The 15230-nt window shown below is 53.0% G+C and overlaps 1 protein-coding gene across 8 annotated transcripts in view; it reads right to left on the reverse strand.

Annotated features, from left to right (window-relative positions):
• Window positions 1-15230, reverse strand: part of TNIP1 (TNFAIP3 interacting protein 1) — a 47470-nt gene that overhangs the window by 12924 nt on the left and 19316 nt on the right. For all 8 annotated transcript variants that reach the window (XM_064484452.1, XM_064484459.1, XM_064484451.1 and 5 more), the window contains 6 exons: window positions 14305-14439; window positions 12840-12925; window positions 11315-11395; window positions 8773-8964; window positions 5132-5226; window positions 3400-3520 (listed from right to left, as the gene is read on the reverse strand). In XM_064484452.1, coding sequence (XP_064340522.1) covers window positions 3400-3520; window positions 5132-5226; window positions 8773-8964; window positions 11315-11395; window positions 12840-12925; window positions 14305-14439 — 710 coding nt within the window. The remainder of the gene's footprint in view (window positions 1-3399; window positions 3521-5131; window positions 5227-8772; window positions 8965-11314; window positions 11396-12839; window positions 12926-14304; window positions 14440-15230) is intronic.

Here is a 15230-nt window from a genome sequence, read left to right on the forward strand (position 1 = left end):
CTCCCCTTCCACTCCCATCAGCCAAAAATCCTCTGGCCAAGGAGGCCAGTGTTACATGTTTTTTTTTTTTAAACATTTTACAAAATGTTTGCTCTTTAATGTTTTTTTTAAAAAGATACACAAATAAAGATGTGTGTGCATGGGTGATGAATACATGGATTTCCTGGCTCTGACCTCTCAGAGGACCCAAAGCAACGTCACTGCAATGGCAGTGAGCACAGATCTTGGTTTCTAAATGCCATTCTCCAACTAAAAGAAACAGGGCTCCCTGGAGAAGTGGTCAATTTCAGGGTTGGGGCAGGGAAAATACAGTGAGTAGGAAACACCTTACAGGGCCAGAAAGTAAGGAAGTGCTTGGTCATCAGAATAATATTAAGAATGAGATGGGCGTGTCACATGGGCAAAGGGGACAACCTGAAAAAGCTTCGTATCACCAAAGCTGGAAAAACGTGAACGAGAAAATAAATCGCGATTGTGTTGGATTATAAACCAAAGAACAAAATAAATATCCTTGAGTCCGTATTAATAGAAAGAAATAGATGAATAAATAAATAAATGGGGGAGAAGGAACAACTCCTCTTTACAGGAGAGTTCCAATGAATAAACAGAAGGAATGAGGGAAATACAAAATCGCCATTAGAATAGTTCGTAATAAAAATCACCGCCAGTGAGATCCCCCAGTGGATGCCAAAATTAGTGTACGGAAACAGAGGACACCTGCAGCCTCCAAGTTTCTCCTCAAAGATAAGTATTTGTTTTAAAAGAGTAAGTATCTGTTCATTATAAAGGGGAAATCGATCCCTTTATTACAGAGAAAACTGACAAGACACTCCTTTAGTCTAACGACCAAGATTAACAGTAAATAGACACAGTGACGTCATGTACCCTTGACATGATGCAAGATGTCACTCCCACAGTCTGCTCGTCCAAGTCCATAACATCAGCCTCAGCATGAGAAAACATCAGGTGGTCCTCAGACTGAGGGACATCCCACAAAGTAACTGACCGGTGTAACTCAAAAGCCTCAAGCACGTGAGAGATAAGAACCACTGGGGACTGTCACAGACAGAGGAGGCCAAAGATACACATGACAACTAAATGCAATGGGGGGTCCTGGATTCAATCCTGGTACAGAAAAAGGACATGAGTAAAAACTGGTGAACTCGAACGAAGTCTGTAGCTCAGTTCACAGTCCTGCATCCGTGTTCCTTTCCTGGTTTTGATTAACTGAACCACGGTTACGTAAGATGTTAAGGGGATGGGGATATGGGCACCCTCTGGACTATTTCTGCCTCTCTTCAGTAAGTTTAAAGTTATCTCAAAATACAAAGTTTAAAAAATTATTTTTTAAAATAAGAACTATTGAGGTGAAATGGCAGAACGAAGCTAGCAATCCAGACATTAAGCACCAGCTCTACCTCCAAGGCCCTGCATGATGTAGGCCAAGACTCACACCTTCTCTGGGCCTCGGCACAAGGAGAAGACCAGTCAGGATGGGCTCTGAAGGCCCCAACCTCTGACAGCCTGAGGGCCTGACAGCATCTGTCCCAGAGTCACTGCCCACATTCTATGTCCTGCCTTCCCAACCTCCTCCACACTCCTCTGTGGCTTTGGTGGGGCCTGAGTGCAGAACTTGTGGGGCTCAAGCGCCCCCTACAGGCTAAGGTCTGTAAGCACATCACAGAACCAGGGAGTAGGGGGAGAGGGAGGGCTGGGGGACGCCCTCCAGGGATCATTACCTCTTTTAAAGAAAGTGAGAGATGGGCCTGCCCCGAGAAGCCAGTTGCCTCCTGGAGGGGAGCTGTGCTTAGCCTTACTGGAGGAGGAGGAAGAAGGTGTGTCATGCTCCTGGGGACGCATCCCTAACCTCCACAAAAAAGAGGAGTCTGCCAACCTGGCTGCCGGCACCAAAGCTGCCATTAAAAGCAATGGCCAATGCTCACTGTCCACCACATGCCAAGTGTTAGATCTACTTTACAAATGTCACATCGCTGAATCCTCTAATCACCCTCTGGGGTAGGTGTTATTATCTCATTTTACAGAGGAGGAAACTGAGGCCAGAGGGTTTATGCAACTTGTCCAAGACAGACGCACCAACAAGAGGGAGAGCCAGCATTCAACTCATGACACTCCAGGGTATGGGCTTCACCACCGCCCACAATGCACGCCCCCTATGGGGCCTTCCTCCCTGGCAGGGCGATAAGAGCATCTGGCCTTTCCAAGGAGTCCAGTGAGATGAGCTGATGTTGAGGGCTTTGGGTGAGAGAAGGGGCCTGCCCACAGACTTCTGAGAAGCCAGGGGTGATTAGGAGAGTCGGCAAGTCACCTCCACAAGAAGGCAGGCAAAGCAGGCTCTGAGTTGAGGGGTAAATGAAAGAGGAGAGGGGCTTCACGGGCTGGGATTCAGGAGGCCATTCATCAGCATGTTGCCCACCCACCCCCAGTCTGCCTGAGAGCAGGTGGATACGGGAATCTTGATGACGTGATGTCACAGGCCCTTTCCAAAGCTCCTGCCATGGAGCAAGAGCCCCAGCCCTGCCTTCCTGACATGCAGAAGGAGGTCCAAATCAGATAATGGATTTGCAAATCCTAAGTAAACTCTCCATTGCCACATAGCCATGGATAATTAAGTTATTAGGATAATTGTTAGTATTACATAGATGTGGGGTTTGTTAAAGATGCTGAATCCTGCTGTGCAGCCGTTAAACCTCATTAAAGGGGGAAAACGTATCAGTGAAAAGGCTGAGATTCAGCTCTGGAAGGGGAAAGGCACAGACTTGGCAAGGGGACAGCCAGCTCCCTCCTGCTCAGGAACTGGATGTGAGCCAGTGCTGGGAGCAGCCACGCAGAGGGGGCAAGTCAGCCAGCCCAAGGCATTAACAGGCCCTGCAAGTTGGCCCACACCCTCCTCCCTGCATGTCAGAGGCCCCAGGGCGCAATCACAGGAGCTTAACAGAGTCCCCTCAGGGGCTTTCTCAACCTAACACCCTAATTCCACCAGGAGAATCAGAGTTAAACTGTTATTTACAGCCACCCTGTAAGAGATCTTGACAAACTGGAATGAGTTTAGGGGATATGCCCAGATCGCACAAATGACGTGTCTTTATGAGCAATGACCAAAGGAACTGCAGCTACTCAGCCTGGAGAAGAAAAGGCTTGTGGGGGCCACGGAGCCACAGTCCCCAGCAGCCTGGGCGCGTGCCCCAGGGGATGGGATGCTCTGTGTGGCTGATGGCAGAATAAGGGCCGAGGAGTGTAAGACCTAGGGAGGCAGACTGTCAGGCTGACTAATGACCAGAACCTTTTAACAGTGGAAGTGGCTGCAGCAGGAGGAGGTGAGCTCACGTGGCTGGAGGCTGGGCAGTCGGGGTGCTGAGGAAGGAGCTGCTGACCACATACCTGTGGCTGTGGGGCTACCTCCTTCTTGCCCGCACCTTCCAGCTTTGGTGAGCCTGGCCGCCCGGAGGCACCATCTTTGCCGCTGCTCGTCAACAACTTCTTGAGCTCCAGGTTTTCCTCCCTGGGTTGGAGGCAGACAGAGAGGTCACACTGCTGGCCCTGAGTTGAGGGGGCTGGGGGCCTCGGACCTACTACTCATCTCAGTTGCAGGTGAGTCCTGGGGAGGAAGGCAAGTGCCTGAAATCTGCCCCTTAGGCGCAACCACAAAGGGCACCCTTAAGCCGCTTTGCAGGGCTTCCCTAGAAGCCTCTGATTCTCACCACAGGGTTTCCCCAACTGTGGGATGTCTGAACACGTGAGATCTTCAGGATGCACCCACGCTGCATTAAATAACCCTGGACCACACTCCTTGAAGAAGTGACACCCTTTCCAACGATCCTCAGACTCCCTGTGTAGAGCACGCGAGGCCAAGTCTCAGTTTGGTGCTGCAGGTTTGGAGCACCTCTCCGGTACCTGCTAGTCTCCTGCGTTAACAGAGAAAGCGCAGGTTTCAGGCTCAGAGACTTCAGTGGGCAATCAGCCAGAACTAACCACCATCCCTCCAACTTCACTGCATTTGTTGTTGGTGTTATCTTCTATTTACTGCAGGTCATGCTGGTTTTCATTTACTCTAGTGCAAGCTTTCTTTATAATAATTTTAAGTAAAAGCATGATCCAAATTAACGTGAATTCTTGAGTAAATAATAGGGTGGGTGATACAAGGCATAAGAAAAACGGTGATGTGGATTCAGGTACGATTGAAATATAGAAACTATTTCTTCATATTCTATTTGTCAGCTGGGTTCCCACACAATAAAAGGAAAACAGAGAAGTAAAGTGGCTTTCCCAAGGTCAAACAGTGGGGACTGGCCCTCTTGCCTCCTAACCATGAGTCTTTTCTCCAGCCCTGGTTTTTGGTGGAGTCATTATGGCTATAAAACTCCAACTGCTTGGCCATCCAGGAGTCAATCAACACATATGGCCTGGAAACCGCACAGTGGTAGTCTCACACGACTCCCTCTGGACCTCCCTTGGCCTCGGTCTCCCTCTGCACGATGAAGGGTTTGGCCCACATAATCTCAAACGGCCCTCCGAGCTCTGACAGTCAAGATCAGTGCTTCTCAAGTGCCATCCTGGGCCCACCCACATCATAATCACGGAGGCCCACTGGAAAATGCAGATGCCCAGGCTTCTCCGCAGGCTCACTGAACGAGAATCTCAGCACAGGAGGAAGGGGCGGGGAGGGCAAACTTGTAATGCCTTCCCGGACCCTCGGTGGTCTTGATGCACAATTAAGACCCAGTAGCCTAGATGAGCAACCCCTGACTGTTCTCAGGAAAACAGCAAGACAGGATGGTGACCGGCAGGGGGCAGCAAAGTCCTGCGCCCTCTCTCCAACAGCCAGCCCGCCCGGTTAACAGGCTGAGGGCGCAAGTTCCCAAGGATGGAGTGTACCTTGTATAGACCTTCTAAAACTCTCAAGGCACTTTATAAACAGGTACTCTCCAAGGTATTAAAAGAGCCAGAGACGAAACACCAAGGTACCCAAGGAGAAGGAACAAGAGACCTGACATCCAAAGCAGGGCCCTGGGCACAGACCTCAGAGCTCTCAGCCCAGAAACCAGAGCCACGCACCACCGCCCTCCTCCTGCCCATCTGCTCCTCACCCCTTCCCTGAGGAGCCTGGACTCACCGCAGCCTCTCAGCAGCCTGATCCCGCTGTTCCAGGCCCTTGTCCAGCTTGGCCTTCAGGGCCTCATTCTCCTTCCGAAGCTGCTCACACAGGGTCTGCGGGGCAGAGAGGGAGACAGGGGTAAGGTAAGGGAAGGGGTGCATCCCAAATCCAGCTTGGTACTGGAGGGCAGGGGAGGAATCATAGCTACACCAGGTCCCAACACAGCATCCCCTTTGCATGGCCTCAGCCAATCCCTCGTGGGACAGCAGGAGCCATACCATGAGGCCCATCCAGGCTCCTCTATGCATCCTCTCCGTCAGGAGCTAGCCGTGAGGATGCCTGATCAAGAATCAGCCTAGGGGCCTTCTGGACTCCCAAGGCAAAAAGCATCAACCCTCCTCCTCCTTCACTGCTATTCCCACAGCCTGAAATGCCCTTCCCCACCAGCCTTCCCCTGGCTGACTTCTACTCCTACTTCAAGTCTCTGCCTAAATGTCACCTCCTCAGAGAAGTCCTCCCTGACTCCCACATCTCAAGTGAGTCAGGTCACCTCCACTGTCCTCACTCACAGCCCCTGCTCTCACCCTTCTCTGTACCTGTGATAATTAGAGCTAAAGAACCAGTGGTGGTGCTACTTTCTTAATGCCCACCCCCCACCCACTGCTAGTCCATGAACTCCCAGAGGGCTGGGACCCCCTCACCACTCTCTTGTCCTAGGGATTTCTGCCGGATCCCCAGCCCAGGGCCCAGCACAGCTTGTCATTTAACTCCACTGCAGGAAGACTGAATGGCTAAATGGCTAAATGAATAAATGAAACAGGAAAACCCGAGTCCTAGGAGGCCTAAAGCCTAGTGAATTTGGAGAGCGTGCGAGGCTTCCGGGGTGCGAGGTTGTCAGACGGCAAGTCGGAAGACAGGGCACTTGGTCAAAACCTCACCAGTTCCTCGGTGTGGCTCAGGGTTCCCTCGCTTCTGAGTCACAGTTCCCTCCCCTGCAAAATGGAACACCTGCTCCTTCCCTCCCCCCTTTCAGGAGCTGTGAGGACGAAGAAGACAGGAGGAGTGCAAGTGACTTGTGAGCTGCCAGGCACTTGGTAACACCTGAGGACTCGCGCCTGAGTGCAACGAGGTGGGGGGCATGGAAGACAGGGACCAAAGCTACACACTTGACTCTGTTTTAAAGGTAGGCTAAATGCAGGTGAAATAATTTGCAGGAGGTTGTACCGCTATTAAGAATCACCACTGGGCTTAAACTCCATCTGGCAGACCCTGAACAGTGCCTCCTTCCCCTGTGACGAAGGAGCAGGGAAGGGAGACGGCAGCCTGTAAGCTGGGCTGGGGGCACAGACATTCTCCCACATCTATTTCCCAGGCTCGCCGTGATCGTGTGACTAGTTCTGGCCAATGAAAGGTGAGTGGAAGGGACAAGTGTCACTTCTGGGCTTGGCCATGCACAGTCCTCTGGTCTCTTTTTCCCAGAGGCTGCCTCATATTACAAAGGGCACAGGACAGTGGGCCTCTATGTGACTGTGGAGCAGAAACAAGCCCCAGCCACACAGAACGTGAGGGAAAACTTTTATGTTACCCAGGGAGATTTCAGAGTTGTTTGTTTCCACAGCAAAACCGAGCCCCTCCTGACCAACACAGGAGAGACCTGGGAAGGCTGAATGAAGGAGACAGCCTGGAACTGGTGGGGACTCAGACACGAAGGAAGAGAAAACCACTGTGACTGGCTGCAGTGCCCAGCAGAGGCCTTGTGCCAAACCTGGCCTTGGAAGTGCTGAGTGAACCAAGAAACCAATCAGTGTATGAATGAGGGGGAACCGGATTAATCTGCCTCCACCCACAGGTTGGGCAAATACCCAGGATGCCATGGCCCTGGGCAGGGCCTCCAGGGAACAGAACGCCCTGCTGTGGTCACTACAGGAGGCCAGGACAAGGCCTCACATGCTCTCTGCCCTTCCAGGCTAGAGGGCTACTTCCTCCGAGTCTCTGGGCAAATGTCCTGGGCACAAAGCAGCTGACAGACAGAATTCATCACAAAGGTCATCACTTTCCACCAAAGGGGCTAAGAGAGCTCCTCTGTGAGTTCCTTTGTTCACATTCATTCATTCGTTCATTCACCAAATGCACACTCAGCACGTATTAAGTGCCAGACGCTGGGGTACTGTGGTGAATACACAGACAAGGTACCTGCCCCTCTTGTGAGCTTACATTCTAGCAGGGAGCACAAGGGGAAAAACACAAAGTAAGTAAACCGCTTAATAAAATAAAATTATTACAAACTATGAGAAGAGCTAAGAAGGAAACAAACGGGAGTCTGGTATAAAAATAACGGGTTGGCAGGACCCCTTGTATGAGGCCTGGTATCAGTCCTCATTTCAAAGCTGAAAAGGAGACACTCAAAGTCTGGGCAGTGCACCAGGTTCACCTGCCCAAAGCTCAGCCTTGACATCCCCGAGCCTCGCCGACAGACAACCGAAGGCTGTCTCCCTCAGCCTGGCCCTCCAGGCTCCAGTCACCACTCCCAGCGTAGCCCCTCATCTGTCTTCCGCCTGGACACCCCTCCTGCTCTTGCCGACCCAGGCCCTTCCCAAGGCTGCACACAGCTAACACCTCCCACCACCCATCAACTGGTCACTCCAATGTTACAGACATGAGTGAGACCACAGGGCGGTGACTGGCACAGAGGAGGGAGGAAGGCTTCCAGTTACAGCTCTGTCACTAAGGGGACAAGTGCTCAGGGCCTAAGCAGGCCCTCTTGGAGCCTCAGTTTCACCACCTGTGAACCTTTCCCTACTCCCAAGCCCTCGAGGCTCAGATCCCCTTCCCAGTGTGGATGCCCAATCACCACAATATCACTGACCACTTTTCAAGCACTTACTATGTTCTCAACGCTACTAGAGGCTTCATTTAATACTCACTGCAGTTCCCTGAGGGAGGAAGCTCCAGACCCATGTTACCGATGAGGACATTGAGGGACAGAGAGGATAAGTGACTTGTTTAAGGTCAGAGAGCAACAAAGAGTCACTGCTGGAACCAAGGACCAAATGGCCCAAGGCCTGGCCTGGTCTAGGAAGAAAATCTGACTTCATTCCCATTTTCGTAACAGGGAGGGTTATGAAAGAAAGCTCCCTCTCTTGGGGAGGCAGGTTGGGATGGGAGTTGAGACCATGGGCTTTGGGACATGACAGATCAAAGTTCAAATCCCAGCTGCACCATCTACTAGCTGGGTGACCTCAGGCAAAAAAAAAAAATCACCTCTGAGAGCTATGGTGGGAATAATGATGGTCCTACCTCAGGGGTGAGGCAGACATACGAGAGGCCATCCTCTGTCCCCTCTCTCCCCACCTGTATGTGAAGAACAAGAAGGGCCGAGCTGCTGCCGACCTACCCACAGCCAGAGCCTCACGGGTAAACCCAACCATGAAATTTGCATCGTCCACCCCATTATTTCCCAATTTCCTTCCTCTTCCTCGTCCCTTCCCACAACTTCCTTACCCTGCTCACCATCTTGAACAAGAAGCCCAGGTCGGGCCCCCAACCTCACCCTCAGAAGTCCCCGAGGAACCCTGGACTCCCCAGCAGAGCTGGAGCAAGCGGAAGGGGTACCACACAGCCCAGCGCAGCCCAGGCCACCCTCCCCGGCCCGGCCTCACCTGCAGGATGGAGGTGCGCTGCTCGTTCTTGTGCACCTTGGAGGCCAGCCGGTTGAACTCGAGGGCCATGCGGCTCAGGTGCGTGAAGAGCTGGCTGCGGTCCGGCTCCTCGGCACACACGCTCAGGGTGGTCTCCAGGCGCTGCAGGTGCAGCATCAGGTTGCTGTCCTCGTGGGGCAGGGGGCCCAGGTACTGCGGGGTGGGGAATGCAGACTGCTCTTCAGCACCATCTGAGTAGGTGACACCAGCCATTCCCCCTCCACTTCCCCGTTCCTCATGACTCAGTTTCCCCCCATCCCAGCTCAGCCAGGGGAAATTCTCCAGTTACGCAGGTTCCCTGTCTGGGGCTGAGTCACAGGGCAGGACCTGGGACTCCCAGGCCACTGGCTGGCTTACCAGTCGTGGAGCCACCTGCCTCCCACATTCCAGGCCTTGCCGAGTGCCTGTGGGTAGATCACTTGTCCACTGGGCCTCAGAATCCTCAGTTACTAAATGTCCACGCCCCCTTTCTGCCCTCTGACCACACAGGGTCCTCATGCAGGTGAACTGACATGAGAAAGCAGGGGCCCAGGAAAGGGTACCCCTCCACGTGCAGCCCTGCTCCTTTGGCTCAGGGATTGCGGGCCAGGTTAAGAATCCTAGCTCTAGATAGCTCAAAGGACCCCAAACTAGTAGAGAATAGAAGAAAAGAAGCAAACCCTGGGCCAGATAGTCCAGTCAGAATTCATTCTCTCTCTCCCTGTCTCTCTCCTTTCCATCTCTCCTCTTTCTAGAACACTCTCACCATAGACAGGGCCCAAGGTTCCACAGGGGCACCTGAAGCTGATGGCATTGAGCTCAGTTCACCTCCCAGGCGTCCGAGGCCCCACCTTCCCCTGCAGGAGCCCCCACGCCTCCTTGTGCTTCATTCCCACCGTGTCCCATCTGCTCGTCTTTCCCAGCCCTGCCCGTTTCAGCTGCTCAGCAGGCCTCCCCTAAACATATATGGGAGCCACAGGAAGTGAGAGCCATGGGGAGCCTCCGGTTTCAGGCTTGGAAACCAATGTACATGGAGAAGGAACTTGTCCAACGTCGCCCGGTGAGTCAGTCAGGACTGGAACTTGGGCTTCCTGACTCCCTGTCTCATAGTGACTTCCCGCATCTGAGCTCTGCAGCAGTGGAAATGCCCTGACAGCCACAGTGGTGTTCAGTGAATGCCTAGATAATATTGTTAGCGCCTTATTCTAACAGATACCGCTGCTTCCTCAATTCTGCCTTCCTTCCCACTGCCTCTTTCCACGAAGGATCTGAGGTGGCAAATGATGCTCTATTTAAGCCTCATAAATTGCCTCATCCCTCTGACCTCTCTGACTGGCCTACAAGCCCCCAGAGGGCATGGAGGCTGTCTTGTCTTTGCTCAGCACACATTACGCACATAGTGCTAAGCAGGAACCTATTAATGAGATGAAGTTACTGGCCCAAGGTTGTAAGAGTGAAATACTTTCTGAGCAGCGGTCCTCGACCAGCTCCGCAGAGCTCTCAGGGACACAAGAGGACAAGGGACTGAAGTTTCCAGGAGACGAAACACAGACCCTTCTAATACTCAGAGCTGCCTGATGTGGTTGTGAGCCCCTCGTCACTGAAGGTATGCCAGTGCAAGCTGGAGGACCATGTGATGGGGACGACCTTGCATGGGGACTGCACTGATTGCACAGAGGCAATCAGTGAACTAAAGAGCAACATTTATGTCCCAAATCCTTGGTGGAAGGAGGCAGTGGAGACCGAGGTTAACAGTGAAGGGTTAGACCACAAACTGCCTGTGTAACAGCCAAAAAAATCTCAAAGTGAGGAGGGAGGGAGGAGAATAGGTCTTTAAGACTATTTTAAGACTTTAAGACTTTTGAAGGTCTTTAAGACCTTTGCAATGGTTCTCCAAAAGACTGCCATTTTAAGAGAGAGCAGGAGGACAGAGCTGGAGTAAAGGCAGCAAGTAGGATAAGGTACAGGATGAGGATGCTGGGTGGACACCCCAGGGCCGGGGGGCTGTGTGTGCGTGTGTGCGTATGTGTGTATGTGCGTGTGTGTGCGCATGTGTGTGTGGAAGTGGAAGGTCTACCCTCCTCCCTGTGTGCCCCGAAGGGGAGCCTGGGGGGGTGACTGGGAGCCTGCACAGAAGGGCCAATCACCTGCTGTAAGCCAGTCTGGGCCTCTCTGACCCTTTCTACTCTGCCCGGGCTAGGAGCCCACAGGCCCAAAGGCTGAGTCATAACGTGGAGGTGCCCGGTGCTCGGCAGAAATCAGCGGGGTTGGCAAGGTGCCCAGGATTTCACAATGTTGTCTGCTTGTGCGGCCCATGGGAAAGTCACCAGCCAGGCATTTGCATATGTGAGCAAGAAGCACCCCCCTCAACACGCCACCCCGCCTGCACTGGCCCCTCACGTGTCCCCAGGTGACTCCAAGGTGCCCAGGGGACGAGAGCAGGTCCTATGCCTCTTCCCCGGAGCCAGGTGACTGAAACAGAGAGGAGACGGGGGACATGCCCGGGGACCTGCCGTCCACTCACCGTCGTGTCTCTGGTGCGGCCACTGCTCTCTGGTGGAGAATGCCCCTCGGTGGGGACCACTTCAAATTCAGAGGAGGTGCCCTGTGCAGAAGAAGGGAGCCAGGGGCTGCCTGAGAGAAAAGCACCTCACCCCACCTCTTGGGCCCCGAGGCTGAGAGCATCGAGGGGCAGACATGGAAGGACAAAATCCCTTATCATGTCCAAGTCCCCTGGGCGCCCCTCCGTGTGAGGGCAGCCAGCCCAGGAGAAGCTCAGAGACCGTGAAGCGGGAATCCCGGGAAGTCCGCCCGCAACCCACAGTGTGGGTCGAGGTCACATCCCTCTGTTGCCCGTTTCCTCATCGGTAAAACAGGGATACTGGACTACCTGACTTCAGATCGCTTTAGCACTTCAGGATCGTATCTTTTTTAAATGCCTTGCACTTTTAAAATGTCTTCCTGAACTCCAGTTTTTCTTAAAGCAACCCATGGAGTGGTCAGAAGGTTGCATCCCCTTTGGACAGAGGAGGAAACTGAGGATATATCATTACTGAATGCAAAAGTAAGGACTGCAAATCCAGCACTCCTGCTGTGGCACCAGGGCTATCGCCTAGGCCCGGGTGTCTCCAACTGGTCACAGACAGCAGTTAGCATGGCCATTGCCACGATGGTCCCGTGCTAGCCTTCCCAGCCCAGTCCCAGGGATCCCAGAGGAGTGGACTGATCTGTGATAAGTCCCAGAGAGGTGCTGACAAACCTGAAGAGACTTTTTCAAGACACACCCAAATCCAGAGTGGCTAAGGACTCCAGGCTTTCCCACGCCTCCCAGCCACTCCAAGTAGAAGGTACTGGCTGTGCAACCAACAGATGGGCCGATGGTCCCTCTGAACAGCAACTGGCTCTGGACTTGCTCCTAAACCTAACAAAGGCTAATTCAGCCTTCCCTGGTCCCAGGAAAGGGCAGGGGTGGGAGGATCTCTGTGCTCAGCCTCTGCTGAGCCTCATGGCCACCAAGAACCCAGCTCTGGATCTCGGCACCACCCTAGAAAGTTTCCCTTTCACCTCTCCATTTTGCTAGTTGTCTGCGTGACCCTGGAAAATGCTCTTCTTTCTCTGGATCTGATCTGTGGGATGGAGACTCTAAATGATATGACCACTTGGGTCCCCTCCAGTCCTAGGATACCAAGCAAAACTTCTCAAGGCAAATCTGCAGAAGATAGTTGCTGAGCCCCTGCTGAGAATGTGAGTTCCATGTCGCATCTGTCTGCTTTCCTAGCACTGTGCAGTCCATTCCTGCAGAACAACATGCAACCTAGCAAATGGGAGGCACTCCTTGTGCATATCAGGGTCCTCCTGGTAAGATTTAACTTCAACCTTCACTTGAAAATGGGGAACCCGAGGCCCCAGACAGACTGAGATCAACTTGCCAATATCACCCAGCAAGTAAGAAGCTAGGTTTCCTGACCCCAGCCCTCTCTCATCATGTTTCTGCCCATGGGACCTTGAAATCCAGGCAACTTTCAGCCATGACTCCAAATACAACTTACACTGGATGGAGGTTTGGGGATTGGCTCTGGCTTGTCGCAGGGGTGTGCAGGGTCAGCGGGAGGTGCTGGGACATCTGCATCCTTTCCTGGAGAATTGAGAAAACGTGGATAAGCAGCAGGGAAAAGAGAAAAGCCCAGATGCCACCTTCTTAAGGATAGCCTTGGCCAGGGGAGTTCTCAGAGTTCACTACACGAGTCCAGGAAACTGGGAGGGGGTCCCAGCATGGCCAGGGGGCCTGGGAAAACAACTGGCTCAGGAATGATGGGGTGGAACCTGGGCAGAGAGAGACCATCTTCCCTGGACTTGCTGGGAAAATCCCAAGGTGGTCACTGCTCCTTGCTACCCTGGACCTGCCTCAATGTGACAAGTACGACAATTTACAATTAATGAAATGTTTTTATATTTATCATCTCAGCCAACTCACAGGACAGCTTTGTACCCCATTTTAAAGGTAAGGAAACTGAGACATACAAAGGTCACAACCTGCCCATGGTCACACAGCCAGCAAATGCAGAACCAGAACTTGAACTTGGCTCTCCCTCCATGACCTCCTGCAGCTCTTGCCACAGGGAGCCCCTCGAGGGTAGTTGCACGTCTGCCTCTGGGGGTGGGCTCAACACCCACCCAGGACTCAGGAAACATTGGTCAATGGACAAGTGGAGGCTGGAAACGCCCACTGCCGGCAGCCCAGCAGACTCTGAGATCATCGCTTTCCTCCATGTGTCCATTCAGCAAATGTAACCAGCAGCCAAAGAGAAGGCAGGCACATCGGCCTGGGCTGAGACCATAAGGCAGAGCCGTAGCAGGGGGCATGTGAGCCCCATGCGTGGGAACCTTCTCCTCCTGAGTCCCAGACCTTGCTCTGGACTTGGAGACATGCCAGAGGAATGCACGGTGACCACACACAGGACTTCAACCCTTAGTCACAGTCAGCGCTTTCCTTTACTAGGTAGCATGTGAAACCTGACATCTGACAGACACTGCAGCAGGCTGATGGGCAAGTCCAGTTCTTCCAAGGGCCTCAGCCTCCCCAGCTATAAAATGGAAGGAGGGGGCCAGACCACAGAGCTTTTGACTCAGATGCCAACTCGAGTGACCCAAAGTAGCTTCCTGGAGCATGATGTCTGGCACATAGTAGCTGCTCATTAAAAATTTGCTAAGTGTGCTGGTAAAGATCCTGAGTCCATATTCTGAGTGCAGTGTGTGGTGATCCATTTCTAACATCTGCCAGGGCCTCAGGGGTGCTGAATCACCAGCCACTTTGGGACAAGATTATTCTGAAGTCCATTGCACATCTGACTTTTTGGGGGATGGTTTAGCTAAAACATGACTGGGAAGATGGCCTGCGGCCTAGGGATGAATGAAGGAGATGTGGATTTGTGACTGAGGAGGGAGTCCACGGTTAAGGGATTAGAGAGGTAGAAGATCAGGGAAGGCAGAGGACAACCTGGGTTCTCTGTGTACCTGTGAGCTCGGCCAGGTGGTCGAAGGAGGCCAAAGAGGGAGACGGCGGTGGGAGAAGCTCGCTGTCCTTGACCAGCTCCTCTGCCTTCTGCCGCAGCCTGGACGCTTCCATCTGGGACTCTTCCAAAAGCTCCCCTGGGGGGACAATGAGGAAGGGAGGAGCAAAAGGAATTATTCAGCTCAGTACGCTGGTTCTCCTGCCCTAGGCTCCTAAGCCTGCTTCTGCCTGGCTTCTGATGCTCCAGGCCCTGGGCTTCACTCCCCCATCGCCTTGTGGGCTGAGTGGGGCACACATCATTCTAGCCCACAACCCGAAACTGGCCTGAGAAGGAAGAGGTCTTGCAATCACGAAAAAGGAGCAGAGGGGAGTCTAGAACAAACTCCTGGCCCCTGGCCCCTGCTTCCTTCCTCACTCCTGACACATCAGGCTGGAAACTGCACAGAGCCAGGGGCTCTCTTAGCCCACCATCATGGTCCCCGGGGGGCTCCCCACAGCCTACGGCCCACAGTCAGGGCCTGCTTGAAGGGAGGAGACCCTTGTAACATCAACCACCCCTCTGGGCCTCAATTTTCCTTCTCTTACAGGTGGAGACAGGGAAACTCCAGTCCTCCTTCCCCAATCTGCCATTCTAAGCAGAGACTCGCCAAGCAAGGAAAAAGCATTCGGAAAATTGGGAGTTGTGCTCGCCCCTAAAGATTAATAAGCCCTGAGAAGATGGCAGCAAGGCAAAGGAAGAGTTTTAGGAGTATGGAGGAAAGAGAGACCCCCTCTGGACGAGGAAGTCAGTGAATGCCTCGCCTGGAGGAGGAGAGGGCACCTGAGCTGGCGGCTGATGGACAGGGACTGTTAAGTCATGTGGAGGTCAGCGGGCTTGTTCTAGGCAGTGGTGGCAGACTGAGCAAAAGCCAGGAACAGAGAAATCCAG

This window comes from Camelus dromedarius, chromosome 3 (assembly GCF_036321535.1).
Source record: "Camelus dromedarius isolate mCamDro1 chromosome 3, mCamDro1.pat, whole genome shotgun sequence".
In the NCBI taxonomy this organism is placed as follows: Eukaryota; Metazoa; Chordata; class Mammalia; order Artiodactyla; family Camelidae; genus Camelus; species Camelus dromedarius.